The sequence below is a fragment of the Megalobrama amblycephala genome, linkage group LG1, assembly GCF_018812025.1.
Source record: "Megalobrama amblycephala isolate DHTTF-2021 linkage group LG1, ASM1881202v1, whole genome shotgun sequence".
Lineage (NCBI taxonomy): Eukaryota > Metazoa > Chordata > Actinopteri > Cypriniformes > Xenocyprididae > Megalobrama > Megalobrama amblycephala.
In genome coordinates, this window is record NC_063044.1 from 11,318,553 (window position 1) to 11,342,288 (window position 23,736).

The window sequence follows — 23,736 nt, forward strand, 5'->3', positions numbered from 1 at the left end:
CAGCATATGTGTGATATTTGCCTTAAATTGATTGCTGTTTTTAACTTTATGAAGAACCATATTCTCCTAACCTGATTAAATGTACATGTCACCATTTACATGAAATTAAGTTAGAATAATAAGACACTATATGGTTGTTACTATTCAAATGAAATCAGTATCAACTCCATCTTTCCACTGCAGAGAAAACACAGAAGCTGCATCGAAAGTGCCATTTAGATGTATTTACTCAGACTGTTTAATGAAGATAAGAGGTTCCATAAATTCATTTACTCAATTACAAATGCATAAATAATCTTATTAGATTAATGTTTTACTTTTGTTGACATACGAATATGAAATGTTGGAAAAATGCAATGATACTTTTAAATATGAAATTAAACCACCAGTAGATGGTGGCAAGTCACTGTCTTAATGAGTGAATCATTGATTCAACCAATTCGTTCAAACAGCTGATTCATTCAATAATGAATGGCTCACTGTTGCATATATTATCTAGAATATTTATCTTTTATCTTTTCGCAGTATGTTTGCTCATGTTTCTTTTGTGTGTGCTGTTGCGCATATAGTGTTGATTTCTCAGCGAGTTAGACAGGCTGCACGAGCCTCAACTGACGATACTGTCAATACATTCTATAGCCCTATTTCGCACGGGATTAGTATTACCTGGTGCAGGGGCGGATCTAGGAAATTATTTATAGGGTGGCAAAGGGGTGGCATGAGGTCAATGAGGGGTGGCAACACCAAAGCAAGCGCCCGTGCTTAGTTTTTGGAGATTTATTGCCTGACTTACACAATTGTGTTCACAAACAATGCATTACCACAAAATAGTCATCTATATACTGTTTAAAATTGATAAATAAATAAGATTTTAATATCCATAAAGGCACCAAGTAAAGGCACTATATGAAAAACATCAAGAGATTCAGAATGAGTCTGAGCTTGTATCACTAAAGGAGATAATATCATCATATCTGCGTAATATATATCTGTGCCTGCTGCACCCATGGTACGGCAACAAAGTTCCTTGATTATTACGCCTGAATGAGACTATAGTTCCTAGCCATATCAGCCTAGAAAATCACAACTTTCCATTTTCCATCGGTCTTAGTACACGATGTAACTACAGAAGAGTCAAGTTTTAAATAGGAAAAATATTGAAACTCTTTGCTCATTTTTAAGCGACATGCTAACGGTCTAATCAGATTCAATGAACTATGCTAAGCTATGCTAAAAGTGGTACCGCCAGAACCGGAGATCGGCTGAATGGATTAGAAAATGGTAAAACTCAACTGTTTAAGTCTAGGAGAGTTGGAAAATGAGCCTATTTTTAAAAAAAATGGTACGCACAGTGGGTACAGCCGTACAGCTGCAGGCGCCACTGGCAGTTGCCACCCCGTTAGATTCGCCCCTGGACAGATGTCATCATCCGTGAGCAGGCGCTTATCTGATTTCTGACGGCCACCAGATGTTTTTACAGGGGGGGTCAACCCATGTTTTTCAGGAGAGCTGTCAACTTGTTTGGGCTTACGCTAAAATAAAAACAAGAACAGCCCACTGTCACTAAAATGTAGAACAATGCATTTCGCCCTAGTTCTGAATTAAGAGCTGCTTAAATTTTAAATTTACTTACCAATGTAAAAACTTGAATGTCTCACGACAGACTCTCCTGCCATTAACGTAATTATCTGTCCTTTGGTGCTGACGCTCTTGCTGCACTTTCTTCTTTGAGCATCTTGTCATCTTGGAATTGTGAAAGTGGCAACTTAGTTTCCCCAACAGGACCAGGTCTTTCTCGTATTCGGTGAGAGAGGCCATAGACCAGGGCTGGGCAAACTCGGTCCTGGAGGGCCGCTGTCCCTGCAGAGTTTTGCTCCAATCCTAATCAAACACACCTGAACCAGCTAATCAAGGTCTTCAGGATTACACACAGGTGAGTTTTATCAGGGTTGCAGCTAAACTCTGCAGGACAGTGGCCCTCCAGGACCGAGTTTGCCCAGCCCTGCCATAGACATCTCGTAATCTCGTAAACGAAATCTTCATCAAATGACAGAAAACACAGCTCTCCATCGTTGAGTTTACACCCTTTACAGCAAAAAGCACGTATTTTGGCTAACTCGACATCTCGATCACCGCTAACTGCTTCACAACTAGACATTACTCTATTAACTTCCCCAACATCAGTCACAGGCTGTTCAACATTTTCATCCTCGTCGTCCTTTTCCACAGGCGTGCGTGACAAATTTGACAGCGACATTTCTCAAATATTATTAATAAACAGAACTAACTTACACACAGTATACTACACTACACTCTACAGTACTGAACTTGAATCTTTCTGAGGAGATCTGCTAACTTGTTTACACAGAGCGCGCGCTAGTCTGACAGGAGGATGGCTGGACCAATCGCGTGCCTGTCAGTCGAAACGGGGCTAATTGTTATATACTATTGAACTAGCATATTGCATATAAAAATTTGTTCAAACTTTGACCTGTGGAGGGCAGTAATACGCTTAGCAGCGTCTACACTGCTGGAATTCTAATAGAGAAGAAGAAGAAGAGAGCTATTTCAAGATGAGCATTTAAGATTAAAACTTATATAATTTTCAATTTTTTTCAGAAAATGATTGATGGTTTCACTAGATAAGACCCTTATTTCTCATCTGGGATCGTGTAGAACAATTTGAAGCTGCAGTGAAACCAATTTTGACCTTTAATCGTTTGGTGCCCATTCAAGTCTACTATATGGAGAAAAATCCTGGAATGTTTTCATCAAAAACTTTAATTTCTTTTCGACTGAAGAAAGAAAGACATGGACATCTTGGATGACATGGGGGTGAGTAAATTATCAGGAAAAGTTTATTTAAAAGTGAACTAATCCTTTAATGTGAGAACCACTGCATCAGTGTTAGATTTCATATATTGCAGGCTAGACATTACATGAATCTCACGAAAGTTCTTCCAGTAAATAACACAGCAGAGAAACAGGGACATTACCTTGTATTTGTATTTCAGATTATTCTGTTTCTTTTTGGCTTGTTTAGAAGTTATAGCCAAACCAGAACTGGGGTCTCATTTATAAAGCGTGCGCACGTTTCCAGCCCCGTTTTGTGCGTACGCCAGTTCCTGCGCAAAGGTTGTGATCTATAAAAACAAACTTGACGGGAGAATGTGCGCATCTTTAAGCAAACTTTGAGCTGTGCGTACGCACAGTCTGGAGACAAAGGGAATTGGCGACACAGATGGTGAGGTCTTGAACTGAAGTTAGATTGACATTATCATGAGGATTAAATCCAACAGTGTTATTTGTGCCGATTGTTTTATATACATCTAGAAAAATCCAAACATAAATAAAAATTTATTTAAAAAAAAATCAGCGCTGCCTTACATTCACATTGTCCACAACGGGAGCACAGGAGGAGATGGCGTGACTATATGTGATACAGAATAGAATGAAATACACTTTTATTAGAGAACTGCAGAACACGGTGTAAAAACGAAATATTTTCCTTAAATAATATACATATTTCATTAAATGTCAAAGTCTGCAAATACAGCCATTAAGCTGTTGCACAATCAATACTCATCATCGGTCCTAACTATTATGGTGTTCATAACAAAACCGTCATGAAGAAGCATTTTTGTCCACTAATTAATTCTGTGATTTTGTCAAGGTGTTAACGATCAGTGTAATTACTAGAAACATATAAATCCTCCGGTGACCCGGGTATGTAATGCTTCATGATGGCACTGCTGGCTCTGTTGGAGGATTACGACAATGGCAGAATAAGGAGAGAACGAGTCTTCAGGGAACGTGATGATTTCCTGGCCCATGATGATGACTGGCTAATAAGCCGATTTAGATTCCCTAGAGCTGTGCTCTTGGATCTATGTGCTGAATTGGGTCCAGTATTAGAGAGGGCAACACGCCGGAACCATGCCATCCCAGTCCAAATACAAGTCCTCACCACTGTGGGGTTCTTGGCAACCGGCTGTTTCCAGCGGGAATTGGCAGACAGCTAAATGATTTATATGTATAAAAAAACTATAAGTAATCCTTAACTTTGTCTTTGCCTTTTTGTATATGAAATAATTCTTTTGGAATCTATCATCTAGGTCTGGTATATCACAGCTGTCCCTGAGTGCCATAATATCTGTCACTTTGAATGGTATAGTTAATATGGGTAGTCGATACATCAGGTTCCCCTACACTGTGCGAGAACAGGCCGAAATTAAAATGCAATTTGCAGCAATGTCTGGTTTCCCAAATGTAATCGGCGCAATTGACTGCACTCATGTTGCTATAAGAGCACCATCTGAAAATGAATTTGTTTATGTTAATAGAAAGCATGTGCATTCTATTAATGTGCAAGTCATATGTGACTCCAACATGACCCTCACAAACATTGTGGCACGCTGGCCTGGTTCAACACATGATTCCTTTATCTTGACACATAGCAGTGTAGGGAACAGACTAAATGCAGGCGCAGTACGTGATGGCTGGCTTCTTGGTGAGTTTAACAATATTAAAAAGTAGAAACTGTAACAATTTTTGTTGCTTTTAATACAATTATAACCTGCAGGCGACAGTGGCTACCCCCTGAGACGCTGGCTCCTCACCCCATTTTTAAACCCGCAGAGCGCAGAGGAAACTCATTATAACGAGGTCCACTCTCGTGCCCGCTCAGTTGTGGAGCGTGCCATCGGCATCCTGAAATGCAGATGGCGTGCTCTGGATGCCTCGGGTGGCAGACTTTTATACCATCCAGCAAAAGTGTGCAAGATTATAAGGGCGTGTGGTGTTTTGCACAATATAGCAGTGAGGAACGGTATTCCTCTCCCTCCTGATCTCCCTCTACCCCAGCATTATGACCATGAGCCACAGCCCCCTGGCCGACAAGAGGGATATCAACGAGGTGCAAGAATCCGTGTGGATGTCATGCGGCGTTTGTAAAGAGACAAAACTCAAGGTTCATGTTTTAACTGCATCTTTTATTAATTGTGCAATTTCTTACATCACTTCTCTCATCTGCCGTAGCTCATCTGCAACTCTGTTGACAGCGTTTATTGTGTCTCGCTGCAACTGCAGGACTGCATCAGTGAGTACCCGACCACTTTTGGACGTGGCAGACGCAGAAGGTGCACTGCTTTGAGCCGGACGCTGTGCATCTGCATCCGAGAACCCCTCACCCTGAACCTCCTGTTCACCCACAGCTTCAGACTCCGGAAGGACTGGAAGACAAACAATTGGCACCCAAACACTCAAATGTACAGCGTTAATGATTAAAAATCTGTTTAACCTTTCTCCTCTGTGGTTTCAGTCACGTCAGTGTCTCCCTCCTTTTCCGACACAATCCCACACACGCTGACTTCCCCAATTATGGCAGCGATTTTGCTGTCCACTGATTTCAGATCAGCTGTACTTGGGCCCCCACCAGTTGCAGCCACGCTCTGGCGGTAGGAAGACAGTGGCTGCGTCCGAAACCGCCTACTTCTCTACTATTTAGTAGGGGAAAAGCAGTAGGCAAGCAATTAAGTATGTCCGAAGCAAAAAGAGTAGGCGAAAATTACCTAGGTGATGTAATAATTCTCGCGAGATTCGGAGAGTGCGTCCGAAACCGCCTACTTACCTTCTTTATAATAGGGAAAAAGCAGTAGGCGAGCGAATAAGTATGTCAGAAACCTCAGTAATCATTAATGAGTAGTCGAGGAGTTCCCGGATGGCCTACTGCTTCCGCCCAGATTCTGAAGTGTTTCTCGATAAATACTTTTCTATCCCAGGAGGCCACGGGAGAGGATACGTCATAATCGAACACGGAGGAGAAAAGCGGCGCGGATGCTGTCAAATGTGAGTATTGAAAACCAAAAACACATTTGCTGAACTACTGTAGAGTAAACTGCTGAATGTGTGAAGATGCTAGACACCATTGTTGTGATTTTACTGTAAAACACGATTTATTATGTATAGATAACGGGATCTCTAGTAAACACACATAACTTAATTCTCCGAAGTGGAATTACATATCCTAAACCATATACATCTTAAAGAGGCTTATTAAATGTTTATTTAACCTTGACAGGAACATCTTTAAGTATTATGACTTATGAGTGCTGGATTATGTATTATGAGTGATGTGTTTGTGCTATTATTCACTGTTGTCAACACTGTTTACATTACATGAATGAAAATAATGTAAATAAACAAATCTACAGTAACTACACATAAGTTTAATCTATTTTATTTGTCCATTAGTACTGTTAATAAATTAAGGAACATTTGTGTTGGATAAGAAGTGAGTTAACACATCATCAACATGTGAATGTAGATGTGAGCACATAAATCTCAGAGGAAACGTGAATCTTGTCTGATGTTACAGGGACAGATGATCTTGTGTGTTTATCCGGTAGAGGAATGATGCCATCAAAAGCTTTGAGTGAGGATACTACAGAAATGAATACAAAGTCTATTTAAATCTAAAGCCTAGTTTATTTTAATTATTGGAATTTAAACAGACTTATTACAGCACTTTTCTGGTTCTTGATGTCTGTATGTTTGCTGCAGAGCTTTTGTGGAGCAGGACCTGCAAGAAAAGGTGACGGCGGGATTTGTTAGAAATAAAGAGGAAAGCCCGAAACAAAATATAAAGTAAGATCATTTTGTTACTTCTAATACACAAATCAAATGACATTGTGCTGTTAAAATGACTGCTTTTGTATTATATTTGTGCATTATTGTAGGATGTGAATGTCCTCAGACTGGTGTGAGCACTGAGGATGGAGAGCCACAGCAGATCCTGGGAATGGTCCAGTGTCATGGACGAGACCCTCCATCACTCCTCCTTCCAAGAGTCTTGATCAAGCACACACTGGAGGAGACGCTGCAGAGATCGAACCAGCAACCTTCTGCTGACCAGCTCAGTGGTTTAGACCACCACACCACAAATGTAATGAAGCTACGACAAAAATTAGCAAGTAATTGTAAAAATATGAAATGAAATATGGCAAGAAACAGAATGCTGACATGAATGAATTGTAAAATGTTTTAATCTGCTGATGGAGAGCACATGAATGTTTGCAGCATCCAGATTGTCCCGCACATCTTCTCCCACTCCTGCTTCAAGGTTGAGGGGTTCAGGGGTCCATCATCATCATCATCATCCTCTGGATCAACGATGTCTCCATTGAGAAGAGCAGCAGTGATGGACATGATGATGAAGGTGTTCATCAGCTGCTTCATCAGAATAAAGCAGCAGAATCGGCACAGCTGTGTGAGATGGCAGCAGGACTGTAAATACCTGATTGTTAGATCAATACATTTGAATAAAGCATTGTTTTGTGTGTTGTTGATTTGTATATGCATTTATTTATTGTCATTATTACTTTTATTAATCCTTTACTTATTTATTAATTATGCTATTATCAGTCAATTTTTATACTTTATTAAGCAATGAATTAATGCATGAATTGACTGTAAATGGAGATGTATTCACATCAGCTGTATTTGTCTAGTGTGTTCATGCACAGCTGTGTCATGTGACAAAACATTACATTTTGCTTGTTTTACTAAAGAAGTCAAATGAAAAGTAATTATAATTAAGTTTTGGTCAGCATTTATCAATACTATTGTGTGTAAGTGTTGGGATGTGCTAACAAAGCAATTCATTCTGGAGTAATCTTAATTTTAAGTAGTTTATACTTACATTTTTTGAGTATAAAATCAAGTCTTCTCCAAAGGTGAGATCTTCGAGCAGCTGCTGATGTCTTCTTTGGCTTCAGACATTGCTAACACTGAGGAAAACCGCACTAGGTAGGGTTGAGTTACTGGTGCTGTGAGGTGTTAGTGCACCTGTCACTCATATCTTTTATTTTCATTGCAGGATCAATTACATACAAGATCAAGGAAAATACCAGTTGTATCTTTAACAATGAACAATAATGACAAAAAACAAACAAATATGGGTTTGTATACATCATAGTTTGAGATTATATACACAGACATAAAGCATGATGACAAGATTCAATATTTTGAATACATCATAATGCATAAAAGTTATTTATTTGTTTATAATTTATAAGCCTGAGGGGTGAAACTAGAGCTAATTCAACAAGAAAAAGTGGAAAACAAATTAGATTTATGCCACTTTTGCTTGTGGATGGACATTCTTGCATATAAAATAAAGAAATTAACAATATATATATATATATATATATATATATATATATATATATATATATATATATATATATAGATAATATAATTTGGGTTTTTGTAACAAAAAATAAATCACATTAGTTAAATATAATTACTTTAAATTAACCCAAATATATATTAATTGTACTACAATTACAAAATTACTGGCAGCTATGTCTTCAACAAGACCACAAAATAAGCAATTTGATCAATATCAAGATATTTACAGATAGATGAAATAAACCTGTCACTCATATCTTTTAAGTTGTTGCGCTTGCGATAACGTCGTAGGTCACATGATAACGTCAACATGGCGGATTATTCTCGGATCTCATTCATACTCAACGAGATTTGGCTGTCAAGTACCTACTCTTTTAGCCCTCGTTAAGTAAGTACTTATTGAAATTAAGTACCTACTCATTGAGTAGGCGGTTTCGGACGCAGCCAGTTTTCTCTTTGCCTCCACCTTAAATGAGAATCTATTTTACATACTGTAAGCACATGTAAATAAAACTTTTTGAAATGCAATATTGCTATTTATATATAATAAAACAAATTTAATATGTTGGTAAAAAAAAAAAAAAAAAAAATCAGTCATGAGGTGATTTGCATTGACTATGTATGGTTAAAAATGGGCGTGTGCAGGGCGGGATATGAGGCTGGTTCACGTACGCACATCTGCGGGTGATCTGTGATTTATAAAGGGAACATTGCATACAGGTGTGCGTACGCACGGTTTTATAAATCTGAATATTTTTTGGCGTAAGCCATTTTAGGCTTTTGGGCGCACATAAACTTTTAGTAGGGATCCTACGCACAGTTTTATAAATGAGACCCCTGGATGCGCTTTCATTGAAATGTCATTAAAGGGCACCGGCAAGTGTCACACCGTCACACTTCGCAGGCACGCAGTAATGGCGGCAGGCAAGATGGCGGCGCCCATAGAGTTCGCAGCGGATTTGTCTATACAATTATATGGCTTGCTGCATAATATTCAAGACTGATGTGTGTCTGTGTACATGTACATGCATGTGCAAGATAAACAGACATGTTGTTGGATCGTGGCATTGGCTGAAATTTTTTTTTTCCTGAGATTTACTACAATGACAATGGCGGGAGGATATTAAAATCCGACAGCACTGCTTGGATATTATAACTAAAACTGCTGCACTATTTTGAAAAAATATACTTTGGACACGGGCTCATTTGTTTGTTAGATACGATTGTACAGTTTTACAACATAAACGCTGCTCAGATTGCATTATTTCTTGAAGAACAATGACAGAGAGCAGATCATTCAGAAGATTTTACCCAAGTGCCACAGACTGGATTCATCTCGCGATCTCTATTTCATTATAAAGGTATGAAGTCCCATTTGATTTTACATGTTATTTGCACACCCAACACAAATTACTGGTGTTGCAGCATCTAACGTTATATCTTAAAAAAAACACAGTATATTGACAGTAAACCTTTAGAACTTTCTGATGATAAAACTTGTCTTCATTAATACACTGCAAAAATGCTGTTCTTACTTTTTGTCTTGTTTCTAGTCAAAATGTCTTAAAGTTGTTAAATCAAGAAGCATTTTCTTGACAAGTACAAATTATTTTCTTGTTTTCAGGAAAAATAAGTCAAAATTAAGTGAGTAAGCAAAATAATCTTATTTCAAACTGAAAACAAGATTCGTTTGAAATAAGATTATTTTGCTTACCCCATTGGCAGATTATTTTGCTTGTTTTAAGGAAAAACTCACTTAATTTTGACTTATTTTTCCTGAAAACAAGAAAATAATTTGTCAAGAAAATGCTTCTTGATTTAACAACTTTAAGACATTTTGACTAGAAACAAGACAAAAATTCTAAGTAAGAACAGCATTTTTTGCAGTGTATTTTAGATTGTATCCAAGATAGATAGATAGCTCCTGCTAACATGGTCACGAGCTAGGTGGGCGTGGTTTTAACAACCAGTCATATCAGCTCAAACCACCTCCTGCCTCTTTACCATAGACTGTAAAAAAATATGGACGTAGCGTCCGTGACGTCACCCATAGAGTTCTGAACAGCAGTTTTGACGCCTAAATGAGGCCGCGGCCATCTTAGCTGCGCGTCACAGCACGTCACTCCCGGATAACTGAAAATGGGCAAAGAGGCGGGGAGGTGGTTTGAGCTGATATGACTGGTTGCTGAAACCACGCCCGCCTAGCTCGACGTGACCATGTTAGCAGCAAAGGAGCTATATATCTATCTAAGATACGATCTAAAATATTAATGAAGATAAGTTTTATCATCAGAACGTTCTAAAGGTTTACTGTCAATCTATGGTGTTTTTTAAGATATAGATGCTCCAACACCAGTAGTGTTGGTTGTGCAAATAACAACATGGAAAATCAAATGGGACTTCATACCTTTATAATGAAATAGAGATCGCGAGATGAATCCAATCCGTGGCACTTGGGTAAAATATGAGTGTCCATTGCAAAACAAAAAAACATGTCACATTTCTTCTGAATGATCTGCTCTCTGTCATCGTTCTTCAAGAAAGGATGCAATCTGAGCAGCGATCGTATCTAACAAACAAATGAGCCTGTGTCCAAAGTATATTTTTTTCAAAATAGTGCAGCAGTTTTAGTTATAATATCCAAGCACTGCTGTCGGATTTTTATATCCTCTCGCCATTGTCATTGCAGTAAATCTCACAACCAAAACTTTCAGCCAATGCCACGATCCAACAACGTGTTCTGTGTCTCTTCCCCATGCATGCACATCTACACAGACACACATCAGTCTCGAATATTATGCAGCAAGCCATATTTTATAATTGTATAAAATAATCGAGCACAAATACGGCTGAGATGCCAAATTCAGCGGCTGGAATTAACTGAGGTAAAGTGAGTGACGGCTCACAGACAGCAGCAGCAATCTACCTGTCACTCAAGTGACCACGCCCTTAATTATGCAGAACTTTAAGGCTTAATATAATTTAAACGGATAAGTTATAAAAAAATTCACCCCCCTCAGAGTTGTCATGAAGGGCAAAAATAGCAGTATAGACCAAAACCACAATTTGAACCAACTTGTAAACATGTTTTTTTCTGCTATAAACTTGGCCAATTTAACATGGGACTCTGCTCTCTTTTGGAGCCTGTCCCTAGCGGCCAGTCGATGAATCGCAGTTTAAGTTACTTCCGTATTGGCTTCACGAGAGAAAGGGGGAGGTTGCCGCTTGCTCTTTACCCATTTTCAGTTATCCGGGAGTGACGTGCGGTGAAGCGCAGCTAAGATGGCCGCGGCCTCATTTTCAGAACTCTATGGGTGACGTCACGGACACTACGTCCATATTTTTTTTACAGTCTATGGTTTTTATGTGTAAAAATAATGTGCAAATATTCCTAAAGTCTCTGACAGTGCAATCTCTCTGTGAGTTATGTGATAGTTATCAGACTTATAAAAATATATAAAAACATGTCTGTAATTAAAATAAAAATGAGTGATACACACATCTTTCAAATGGAAATAAATAACAAGTACTTTGGGTGTATTGTTCATTATGTTGTTTATATTCATATAAAAAGCAACAGAACTTAAATTACATCCAGTTTATCAGCAACACAGCGCACGAGTGTGAATCCTGAGATATCCGTCTTTGATCTCGTAGGTTCTGATCCACTTTGAGAACGGAGAACTGTCCGTCTTGCCTGCACTTTTTTACCTCCTCCTCTCACTGCAGACGCCTACTCTCGGCTACATTTCAGGCGAGGCGCATCTCAAACAAGCCTAGAGTTAGTGATGGGACATTTGAACCGAGGCTTCGGAGCTTGTGTCGAGCATAAATGGGCGTGCCAGATGAAGCGTCGATTCGAGGCTTGTGTTGGGAATGTAGAAATCACGTGACCGATGACAAACGAGGCCTCGGGTTGTGTGGAATACGTCATCTGTTCGGTTTGAGTGTCGCTTCCAGATGAAGGGGGTTCGAAACACATGCCACCTTGTGGGTGTTTCAGGAGTAGTAGAACCAGTAGTAGTACTAGAGTGTCGGAGAGTCAGAGTTAAAGAGTTGTGTCATTGTTGTTGTTGTATTATTAGAGCTATATTATTACATTATATTAGGTTATATATGGTATAATTTATGAGTAATTAATTATCTCTGTGTGTGTGTGTGTGTGTGTGTGTGTGTCTGAGCCAGTTGTCTCTGCACAAGTAAAGTCAGACAGAGAAGATACATATTTTATTTTATAACCAGGCAATGCACAAATGTCTGTTCAGGTCATAGACTCAGGATTAATTTTGTCTGCTATTTCTTTGCACAGTAGCTAGGTGTCACTAGTGAGCAATGCTGAATGAAGCTTCGGGTAATGAACCTTTTGGTGAAGCAATGGGTTGCGAAGCCTCAGTGCTTCATGAGGCTTCATTTGCCCATCACTACCTAGAGTCTCAACTCTCATATTTAACGGCTCTGACCAATAGTTGTTCTCACTGTCCAATGACAGCGCGTGTTACATTTACAGTGAAAGAGGATTGGCTCTTCAAACTGAGGTGAAAGTTGATTGGTTGCTCCATGTGTGTCCTGACCAATGGCGTTTTTAACTCGATTGACAAATGGATGAAGAAAAGCAATTTTTAAATAGAGATTTAATATGATTTATTAATGTAGTTTTTATTGTTCTAATTTATGTTTTAAAACATGAATCAAATAAACAGTTTTAAGTGTGTGTATTTATTCATACATGTAAAAATGTTAATTTGTGTTTGAATGATTAAATTGATAAATTGATTGTTGATGTTATTTTTCAGTGGGTTAGTAGATCTAAATCTGTAAGTGTCACTCCTGCTCCTCATAACGACACCACATGACACAATATACATGTAAACTGAGTTCAACATTTATTACAATATTTCAACATTTATTTCATCATCTGATTTTGAGTCATTAACACATTTATTGTGTTGTGATATTTCAGTGTTAATGTAATGAAGAGACTCTAGAACAGTTTCACTGATGATCCAACAGGACCCATCCCAAACCCAGGATAGAGCGGTTGAGTGAATGTGGTCTGGACTGTGTGGATGAGGCTCATTGTGTCTCCAGAGACGCTGTAGAAGGACAGAGTTCCTGCACTGTGATCCACATACACTCCTACTCTATAGTAATTCTTCCCATTCACTGTTCTACTGATGATGGGCTTTACAGGGAGATCAGTCCTTTTGTTGTGTAGGAATGAGTAACTGGAGGAAAAGCATCTCAAACTCCAGGACTGATCATTAGTTCCAAACAGTCTCCCACGACCCTCTCTATTCCTGCTGATGCTCTTATATGACACTGATATATCCACTTCTACACTCCACTCAACCTCCCAGTAAGAGCGTCGATCACTCACACTCTCTCTACACAACACCTGATGAAGATCAAATCTGTCTGGATGATCAGTATACGACTGAAGCTCTGGGTAAACGTTAGTAATCACTGTGTTGTTCTCAGACAGACGGAGGTATTTATTCATTGAGTTCAGATCTGGAGTGAGCAGACGGGAATCTGATGGAGATAAAACACATCACAATCAGGAATGATCAATCTGATCTTTTAATGTATCTGAACTCTTCATGTTCAGTATTTCATAAGTGTCTCAGTACAGTTGAGCAGATATCCTGTGAAAATCATCATTATCATGATCAACTCTAAAACTCTTCTGTCATGTTTTCTCACTCAGTGAGTTTCTCTGCTTGTTTTCTCAGTGACTTACATTGTAGGAAGCCTTTCCTGGTCCTGGGAACAATGTCTGTGGAAATCAAGAGAAATGAAGAGTGTGATTATCATGTCAGGAGAAAATGATCCCTGCATCCATCGCTCACACATGCAGAAATCCTCCAACACAGAAGATATTTAGAGAAATGCCTCTGCTGTTTCCTGACACAGACACTACTGAGGGTTTGATATTATTGACACGTCACCATATTTGATTTGTCTTCTGTAGACATGAATGATCAGAGGGAATCGATCAAATTTCACTTTGCTCCTCATACAGAGAAATCATATCGCTTCATAAGACTTGGATTAAACTTCAACCTCCTTAGTAATGTTCTTCAAAGAGACTCTGATCAATCAATAAATGTCTCCTGCTCAATCATTTGATTAGCCGACAGTATATTATAATTCTGTTTATTATGAAAATGACTGAATACATGGAAGACACATTTGAGCTTTAGTTATTAAAATCATAAAAATGATGTTTTGGTTTTAAATTCTTCTAAAAACATATTTGGTATCATCAGTATTTGAATGTGTGATTTTAACAGTAAATCCGGTTTTACCTGTTTTACTCTCATTCTGCGACTTTTCCATCCTTACATTAGCAACATTATGATTTCACACTGGTTATGCCTCTCAGATAATCTACCAGCAATAAACAAAGCCTGATATTAATTGTTATTATTATATGATCTACAGTGCCATAGATGTTTAATAAAGAATATAAACTACATTGTGTAGAGTTGTAAATTATGTAAAATAACTAAATTATAGGATCAGATCAGGAGTCGAGAACTGCACTGGTGCCATATTCAACAATGAACAAATTCAAGGCAACAATGGCTGACAGCCAGCAAAAAAAAGGAGAAAACATCGGAAACAAGGCTAAACAATAGTCAGCAAAGTGAGTGTGAAATAATGCAGCTTATAAAGAGATCCTGATGGGAAACAGGTGTGAGTGTGATCAGTGCCTAGCTGAGGGATTGTGGGAAATGTAGTCCAGAGTGAAGTAACATCATGATAAATAAAAAGGGAACAAATGTTTGTGTTGTGCACCGATTGAACGCAGTTTGCCAACAAAACACTGACATTTGATGCAGTTTTTCTCACCACCTGCGATCTGCAAATCCAGTGTCTTGTTTAAAAAACAGGCACGTGCACACAGACATAAAAGGGGGCTTGAGCACCTGCCCCTTTTCTTCCTCGAGAGAAAGTGCCCTTTTTTTTCTTTTTTTAATAAATATTCCTGATTGCACACAGCGTCCCAATCAAACACATATATTAACTGAATAAAAAAAATACTATATATATCAGGTCGGCTTTGTTGAGTTCAGATGCCCTCCCTCCGCAACACACCATTCACTCCCGCGCGCGTCCTGCCTCACCTCGTGTTTGACATAACAAACATAACAAACAAAGTTATGTTGGGATAACGTTTTCTAAATGTTCTTTTTTGGTTGTGGAAACGTCATTTGAAATGTTCTAAAAATGTGAAAATGTCCAGTTTGCCTAATGTTGCTGGAACGTTTTATATTATATATATGTATATATTAATTCAACATATGCCATTTCTTTGAAACCGTTTTCAATCAGACATTTCACAAATAATTACAAAGTAAAATCTGTGTATCATTTGTTCAGTCCTTGTTTATTACTGTTTAATATTAAAAACAGAAAAATTATAAAATGGCCTTTTTAGTTTTCAAGAATTCAGCTGGGGCCTCATTTATAAAACTTTGCGTAGATTTCATCCTAAAAGAGTACGTACACACAAAAGCTAAATTCTGCCAGAACCCGTGCACAAATCCCTTTATAAATCCCAGTCAGCGGAAGATTGTGCGTACGTGCATCTCCACTCCGTCTCCTCCCCGAAATCACCACATATGGAGCTTATGACGCCTAGTTTTACTATGCATAACCTCATCTGCATATCATTTCCATACACATTCCCAACCACGTGACACCACGGTTAACACCGTCAAAGGTACAAGACATTGGAAAAGATTAAATATGGACTATAAATGCCATTTGTGCAATACACTACATTAATAAAAATCATCCAATATCCTCTTTATGTTTTAAAATAAATATTTTAAAATATCCATAAAAACTAAATTGTGTAAAATGCTTCAGATAAAGGTTTTAGAATAGAGTTGATTCATTCATTTCCACTGGCCAAATAGTATTTTAATAGTTTAAAACAATTCGAATCAAATTTATGCAGCTTTGCTGATAAGGTGAACATATCTTTTAGGAAGTTTATAGGCTATTTTTAGTGGAAACAGATCGACCTACTTATTTATTGCAGTGTAAATACAATTTTCTGACTCGGCGCGTCACTGACAAAGTATTTTAAAAAAAGGCAACATGCAAATCTTAGCGTTTTCCTCAAATGATATCCTTCATATACAGTGATAATTGTTTGAAGATCCTACTACACATGACATCCTCCTGCAGCTGCGGTTATACAGCAAGATATTATCATTGGACCTTTTCAAACTGGACAACAGACCGTTAGACCACCGAATCCAGCAGTGTATTCCATAATATCCAAGTTAAGTGTGCATCATCATCGATCATCGCCGTTCTCGCTAAAATATTTTGTCATAACATCTGCAGTTTAGTTTAAAGAGGAATTATCACTCCTCGCTGTCATTAAACAGCATGTCACAGGAAAAGTGATAAAAAAAATTCATATAAATTCAAATAATTTTTGTTTAACTTCTCTGTAATGACTGCGTAATGTAATTTCAGTGCTTATCGCCAATAGTGAAAGTGTAATAATAATGTAAATGTGTATATCAAAATGAAAATGCGAGTTTAAATCATTCTTTTATTTATTTAAACTGTTATTGTGAACATGCACTGTATTTATGATTATTATGCATACGCAAAGTTTTATAAATGAGGCCCCTGGATTTTTTTGTTTTGGAAAAATTAAGAAAAAAAGGGCTGGAATATTCGATATCAACATGTCGGCAAAATGAAACACCCCTTTCCTCTGATTGGTCAGCTGAAGATCAAGTTCAATTCTTCCTCATACTATGCAACATTTCCTCTCTTCCTCATTTCCAGTTCTCCTCAGCTGCAGTTTAGGTCTTTTAATGCATTCATTGCAACTATATTTCATATATTTTTTGACACAATCTGTGTCGTGGCAGAGCCACACAGGGTTTTCTTCTGTATAAATTCACCTACGCTTTGCATCAGTTGGGTATGGCAGGGTGTGACGACTGCCATACCATGGTCGCCCAGTAAGTTTAAAAAAACATTAAATGAAGACGTAAATTATTAAATGTGGATAACACTTTATTTTACAGTGCCTTAGTTTCACATTACTACATGTACTTACTCTAGTAATTGTAACGGATAGGATGGGAAATCGGAGTGTAGTCGTACAGGCAGAGGTCAAACACCAGTAAACATACAAGAGGGCAAGGCAAAAGAGTAATCCAAAACACAGGCAGAGGTCAAGACTAGGCATGTGACGGTATCAAATTTTCATGTTGCGATTAATTGATGAAGCTTTTATCACTTTTTGTCATAATATAACAGGTTTAAGAACTCTTTTTGTAATAACAAAAATAACTCTGAATGTTTATATATTTTTGTGTATTGTATTATTGTATTTAAAGTAAAATTTTCAAACAGATTAAAGTGCAAAAGAATTAGGCTATAAAGAACAACAGGAAACACTTTACAATAAGGTCACATTATTTAATGCATTAACTAAAATTGAGCAACAGCTACATTTGTTACAGAAAGTGTTATTTATTGTTAATGTAAGTTAAGAAACACAACTGATCATTGTTAGTTTTATCTCAGGTCCATTAAATAAGTTCTTTTGATTTTAGTAATGTTATTAAACAGTAACTCAGAAATTAACATTAACTAAGAATAATGAATGCTTTTTAAGTATTTTTCATTGTCAGTTTGGTAATAACGAATTAACATGTTAACTAAAGAAGCCATATGTCTCAAAGTTTTACTGAACAATAACACATAATCAGAACATTTCTAATCATTAGGGCATGTTGTAGTCCAGATTAAAATATATGTTTGAGGCATTTATAAAAACTTCACCAGCACTGTTGCTTTGTTATGTGGTTTCCGTGGTAACCGTTGCACTCTGCTGTTCCATCAGCGCCCTCTGCTGTCAGAGAGTGAACATGCACTTTCATTCAGCTCCTTCACTCCTTCCGCCATGTGCTTCTCATTCATGTTGGGCTTGTTTACATCTGAGCGCGTGTCCTTTTGACGCAGAATACAGCGGTGTTGTGCATTTTATACGATTGATGGGGAAAGTATTCTTAAATGCATTATAAAAGTTTTAATAATTGGTAATAAATTATTATTTACGTTTTTTTTTAAATGCCCACGATAACAATATTGTGCATATTCATTATCGCGATATATCACATTACCGAATATCGGCACAAGTTTAGTCAAGACAGCCAGCAAACGATCATCAAACAGATGTCTGACATCAGTGTGTATTTTGCAGACTCTAAATGTGTTGTTTTAATGGTGCTTATGCGTATTTAAACGTCTAAAACCTTAAAAAAACATTATGTGGCTGAAAATACTGCATATGACAAGTGCTGAGCATGTCCGTCTCACAGTCAAAGCGCAAAAGCACAGTTTGAATCTGGCAGTCATGTGACATCGCTAAACATACTAAATCCCATATGTGGGACCGTACGCCCAGGGGCACAGAAATAAACACCCTATATGTGGGACCGTACTGCTCAAAGGGTTAATAAATGGATAATGAGATTTTGGCCTGATTTCTCATTTTTCAGTTGTGATTTATAAATCAGTTTATGGCTTTGATATTTCATTCACACATGTGGGAGGTGCCGAAACACCCCTTTCATCTGATTGGTCAAACCGTGCCGTCTTCAGGACGGCCTTATTTCTGCCAGGTAGAATAAGAGTCGGTACGGCATTGTTAAATCACCCCACTTTATAAGCTTTTGAAATGAAAAAAAGTTTATATAATAGGAATAAAAGTAAAATGTTTACTGTATGATGAATGGGCATAAAGAATCCTTGATAAATCCGTAAAAATCAATCATAAACATGACCTTGAGAACAGGTCCATAACATGTCCATTTTTTTAAACTTATGTAACATCGCTCACGTATATGGTGATTTTATAATGTGTTTGCATTGGTGATTATTTATATCTAATTTTGTTAATTAATCTAATTTAATTTTGTTAGTGTATTGTTAGGGTGAAGTGCACCAAATGTAATGTGTACCTGTGTCTCGCCTCTGGAAAAAAAATGCCTTGTGAAGTTTTGTACAGGAAAAAAGTTGAAGTTTCAAGGATTATGGGGGGTTCATGTTCATAAACTTCCTCTCATTAGATTGCGTAATGTTGAATTTTCACGAACTGCAATGTTTTTCGACTGACGAAAGAAAGACATGAACATCTTGGATGACATGGGGGTGAGTAAATTATCAGGAAATGTTTATTTAAAAGTGGACTAATCCTTTACGAATTTAACATTATAGATAGCATACATATTTAATAAAATTAGGAAATAAATTCTATATAAATGTAAAAGAAAAATACCCCTGAAAATCATTTGTTTCATAAGAGAAAGTTAATTTCTGACACTGATGGCATTAAATATGAAAACCCTTCATCTCTGGTTTATTGTACAAAGTCTTATTTCAGGGTTTTATTCAATTCAAACAAGTTCACCTTAAAATCATTAGCCTCAAATTCATATTTCACTAAAGTCAATCACTGAAACAACCATTCTTTGAGATAATGGCATTATGATATCCAACTGTTGTATGAATAAAAATCATAATAGAACTATAATAGATGTGCTGTGAACATTAACTATGATACAATGTTATTTCTTTTCATATCTGTCATATTATTTCAAGTTCCTCCATTGTCCAAATCTCAGAGTATTTAAAAAAGTTATGACATCTGAGTATGATGATTTAAATGGACACAGGTCTGGGCTTCACTATATCTCTGTGCTGTCCAGCGAGTCGAGCAGCATTGCCACACAGATTTTGATAGGTGCTCAGCAATAATAAAACAGGCAGTGAGCCAAAGCTGTTGGCTATTAGGTAGTTGTGAGTGCAGGTGCGAAGTAAATTATTATATCTGAGATAAACTAGGATAAAGGTCCAGGTATCGTTCGTTCATTTGTTTTTGGTTTCACATAGGAAAACGAAAAAAACAAGAAAACAACTCCTTTTTTAGAAAAACGAAATTATGACTTGATTTTTGGTTTTCCCGTTCTTGCACAGAAATCAGAAAAACCAGTGGGCCCCGGTGAATTGATGTTCTCTGAACATTACCGCAAAAAAAGTTTTCGCATTAGGTGTTTTTTAGGCAATTCGAAAAAGGAATATTTCGCAAAACTGCAATGGAACGTTTTTGCGCATTTACAGTCACCTGACTTAGAAGACGTGGCGTGTTTGGGGTCCGCATACGAATATAATAATAATTATCATCATCATTATAATAATAATAATAATAATTATCATCATCAACATTTATTGGGCTACATATTAGAAGACGCTTTTATCCAAAAAAGGAACAAAGCAATTCGTCAAATGTCATTCATAATACAGGTTAGAAAATAATAATACAGGGCTAAGATTATCACAAATAAACACAAGATTTTGACGCATATCCAAGGGTTTGAAGTGTGGAGTTTGGAGTCGCACGCGAACACTTGCATTTTCCTATCAACAGTGGAAAAAACTTAAAATACTCTATCATTTCTGGTCATAAAGAAAATAATAATACATTATTTGCAACTACTTTTATTTGTGTAAACTCAACAAGAAAACGTTGTGCTTTTATAAAATAAAATAACAATCAGGCGTACGGTGGCCTGAGAGAGCTCAACGCGCTGCAAGATGAAGAAAACACATGCAAATAAAGAAAACATCTTCATCAGTTTGACAACACATGCGCTGCAAACTCCACAACACTTACAAATAGACAAACGCGCTGCAAATAGCACATACCAGGCCCAGCGATCTCAAGTCCTTCTGCGATGATCTGAATGATGATGATGACGATGACGATAATGATTAGGCTACTTTTAGAATTAAAATGATAATTTAATTTGCCCCGCAATAATTTATAGTGCATCATGCATAACCGACGCGATGAGATTAGCTAATTAGAAAAACTCAGCTAAAGTGAAAGTAAAAACTCAGCGATGAGAGCTCTACTTCAACATGTTCTGACAACACTGTTTAACCTTAATTTATTTCTTAATATTTCTCTTGTGGCCCATACGTATTGAAAAAAAATGAAAAGAGATATAGGTGTTACTTTTTTTTTTCTTTCTTTTTTTTAAGTAACACCTATATCTCTTTTCATTTTTTTCAATACGTTTGTCTATTTGTAAGTGTTGTGGAATTTGCAGCGCATGTGTTGTCAAACTGATGAAGATGTTTTCTTTATTTGCAGCGCGTTGAGCTCTCTCGGCCACCGTACAGGCGCGGTTTCATGATCTCCGTGAACTGGAGCGCGAGAACTGAAACAAAATAGCCTATGTAGACTAAAGCTTGAAATGTCCACTTTAAAACGAACAAATTCGAATCGAAATCTAATACCTTCTGATTATGTAATCCGTATTTTTCTCTAAAGACGCATCCGCTTAACAGCGGAGATGGAGATATGTTTTTAGCCGACCCTGATTTAGAAAACAATAGTTTATTAATAAACAATTAAATTAAAACGCCTCGTTATTTTTTCAGACACATTTATTATCATTATCCTATAACTATAAATCCCCTTTCTGTAGGCTGTGGTTCCAGAGACATATAGCCTATGGCCCTTCTCATTCAGCACTGCGGGAAAAATATCATTTCCAGGTTATAATTTGGCCTTAGAACACCAGTAAAATCTTACATTTTTTCCATAATAATTTGTGAATATTTTAAATGTTTAATAAAGGGGCAAAAAGTCATAAAAATATGAAAAATCATTGACAGGCTATTTATTTTTTTTGCGCAGCATTCGGTGTAGCCTAGTTCAATTTAAAATGGTGTTCAACTTTGCGTTTTAAAAATAGGCCTACAACAACCGTGAATTTGTTGACTAAATTTAAGAATCTGACATAAGAGGACAGATAGCTATAACAATGAATTTAAAAATACAGTTTTCTCTTTCTCTTGGTTTTGATCTTCTCTCAACCGAGTGAGCACATCCTGCATTATATTGTATTATAATGACGATGTAATAGGCCTATTAGCCTACCGCTATACTTTGACTAAAGGCATGTTGCATATTACTTGTTCTAGGAACCTCAAAGCATATTTAAATTTTTGTGTAATTTGTGTTTCTCCATACCTCATACATCTATGATGTTTGTAGCATAAGTATGGCCCAAACATAAACTCAAGCCCCCAGCCCCCTAAGTCCTGCCCCCTAAATCTGATATGTGCATACAGGCCTTAAATAACAAATAGAGATTATAAAAATATATATTATTCATAAGAATTTAAGTTAATAAAAACATCTTAAACAAAGAATAAATGTATTACTTAAATTTGTATGACAACTGTCAATGCGTGAACATGTTTACATTTAGGTTATTTCAATAGATTTTTTCAGTCAGTGAAGCCAAATAATTGGGTGACAAATAGCATGCATATAGACTTAATTTTACAGGCTAAAAAATACAATGTTGGGAAAACTCTTATTTTGAAAAACAATGACCAATCAGATTTAGCACCACCCACAGGACCCAATCGGAATATCAAGTGGTTCTTATGATTTCCGTGCAAGAACGGGAAAACCAAAAAACAAGTCATAATTTAGTTTTTTCGTTTTTCTAAAAAAATGAAAAAAGGAGTTGTTTTCTCGTTTTTTTCGTTTTCCTATGTGAAACCAAAAACAAATGAACGAACGATACCTGGACCGATAAGGATAATTTTTCTGAGATAAACACACGCAAGTTGCCAAATTCATGGACAGAGTCGTTCCCTGGACGAAAAATGAAAAATCTAGTTGAATTTCTTGTTTTTTCATGTTTTTGAAAAAAAAAAAAATAGCTTTCAATCACTTTTTTGAGTGTCGTCTTACCTTGTTTTTCCTTTTTGATTTCCTCAATCTGAGTTTCACTCTTGGCCAGTCTGATTTCCAGATCTTTTAGTTCCTTCAGTACATCTGTGCATGTTTTCAAAGGACAAGTCAATCCTGAGACGTCAGATTCTGTCGCGAATATGACGTTCGGAGCGAATACAAGACATTTGTACAGAAGCAGAAGAACTGCTACTCTGAACTTCATTCTTAATGCTTTAGCTAAAGCGTGTTAAAGAGATGTCTGTGCTGTATCTGTATGTTCAGAATGGTCCAAATCGAATGCTTTTGTACCATAATCTTCAGTAATGCTCACATGATTAACAATTTAGCCAATGACAGACAAAATAGCCTACAGCATATGACTGTTTCTCAAAAAATATTGTTGTGCTGGCTTAATGTTTTACAAATGTATGCAATGTTGACAGATTAAAGTTGTGTTTTCTTTGGCTGCTTTAATCTTACAAAACTCTGAACTTTGGGCTTAATAACAGTACAAGCTATCCAATACTAGACACGCATTCCTCTATGTTTGCAACATGTTTTTTTCTGCATTCACTGTAGTTTGGATTCTGAGAGTGACGAAACGCGGCTGTTTGAGATCCTGCTGTGCTTATTCCATTAATTCATGTATCATATCGTACAAAGTATAAATAATTTAAACATACATATCAAATACTAGAACATGTGTATGAAGTAGTATTTTAGTTGATTTACTCTTGCCA

General features: G+C 37.0%; 1 protein-coding gene and 2 long non-coding RNA genes across 3 annotated transcripts; 1 reads left to right on the forward strand and 2 right to left on the reverse strand.

The window, feature by feature from the left end:
- Nucleotides 1-4,970: 4,970 nt before the first annotated feature.
- On the reverse strand, nt 4,971-5,461 carry LOC125262910. Its single transcript, XR_007183662.1, has 2 exons — nt 5,300-5,461; nt 4,971-5,231 (listed from the first exon to the last, which is right to left on the reverse strand). It is a non-coding gene; the product is annotated as an uncharacterized LOC125262910 (long non-coding RNA).
- Nucleotides 5,462-5,719: 258 nt separating this feature from the next.
- Nucleotides 5,720-7,522, forward strand: LOC125262903. The gene is made up of 4 exons (XR_007183660.1): nt 5,720-5,847; nt 6,377-6,433; nt 6,562-6,645; nt 6,738-7,522. It is a non-coding gene; the product is annotated as an uncharacterized LOC125262903 (long non-coding RNA).
- Nucleotides 7,523-13,171: 5,649 nt separating this feature from the next.
- On the reverse strand, nt 13,172-23,294 carry LOC125265224 (stonustoxin subunit alpha-like). Its single transcript, XM_048185704.1, has 3 exons — nt 23,015-23,294; nt 13,931-13,966; nt 13,172-13,722 (listed from the first exon to the last, which is right to left on the reverse strand). Exons 1-3 carry the CDS (start codon nt 23,217-23,219, stop codon nt 13,172-13,174), a joined length of 792 nt encoding a protein of 263 aa, XP_048041661.1. The 5' UTR covers nt 23,220-23,294.
- Nucleotides 23,295-23,736: the final 442 nt, after the last annotated feature.

Excerpts from the sequence above, each read along its gene's own strand:
- LOC125265224 (XM_048185704.1), bottom strand. The coding sequence starts at position 23,219 with ATGAAGTTCAGAGTAGCAGTTCTTCTGCTTCTGTACAAATGTCTTGTA. Across the intron at positions 13,967-23,014 it reads AATCAAAAAGGAAAAACAAG|ACATTGTTCCCAGGACCAGG; the intron begins GTAAGACGACAC and ends TGATTTCCACAG. Across the intron at positions 13,723-13,930 it reads CAGGAAAGGCTTCCTACAAT|ATTCCCGTCTGCTCACTCCA; the intron begins GTAAGTCACTGA and ends TATCTCCATCAG.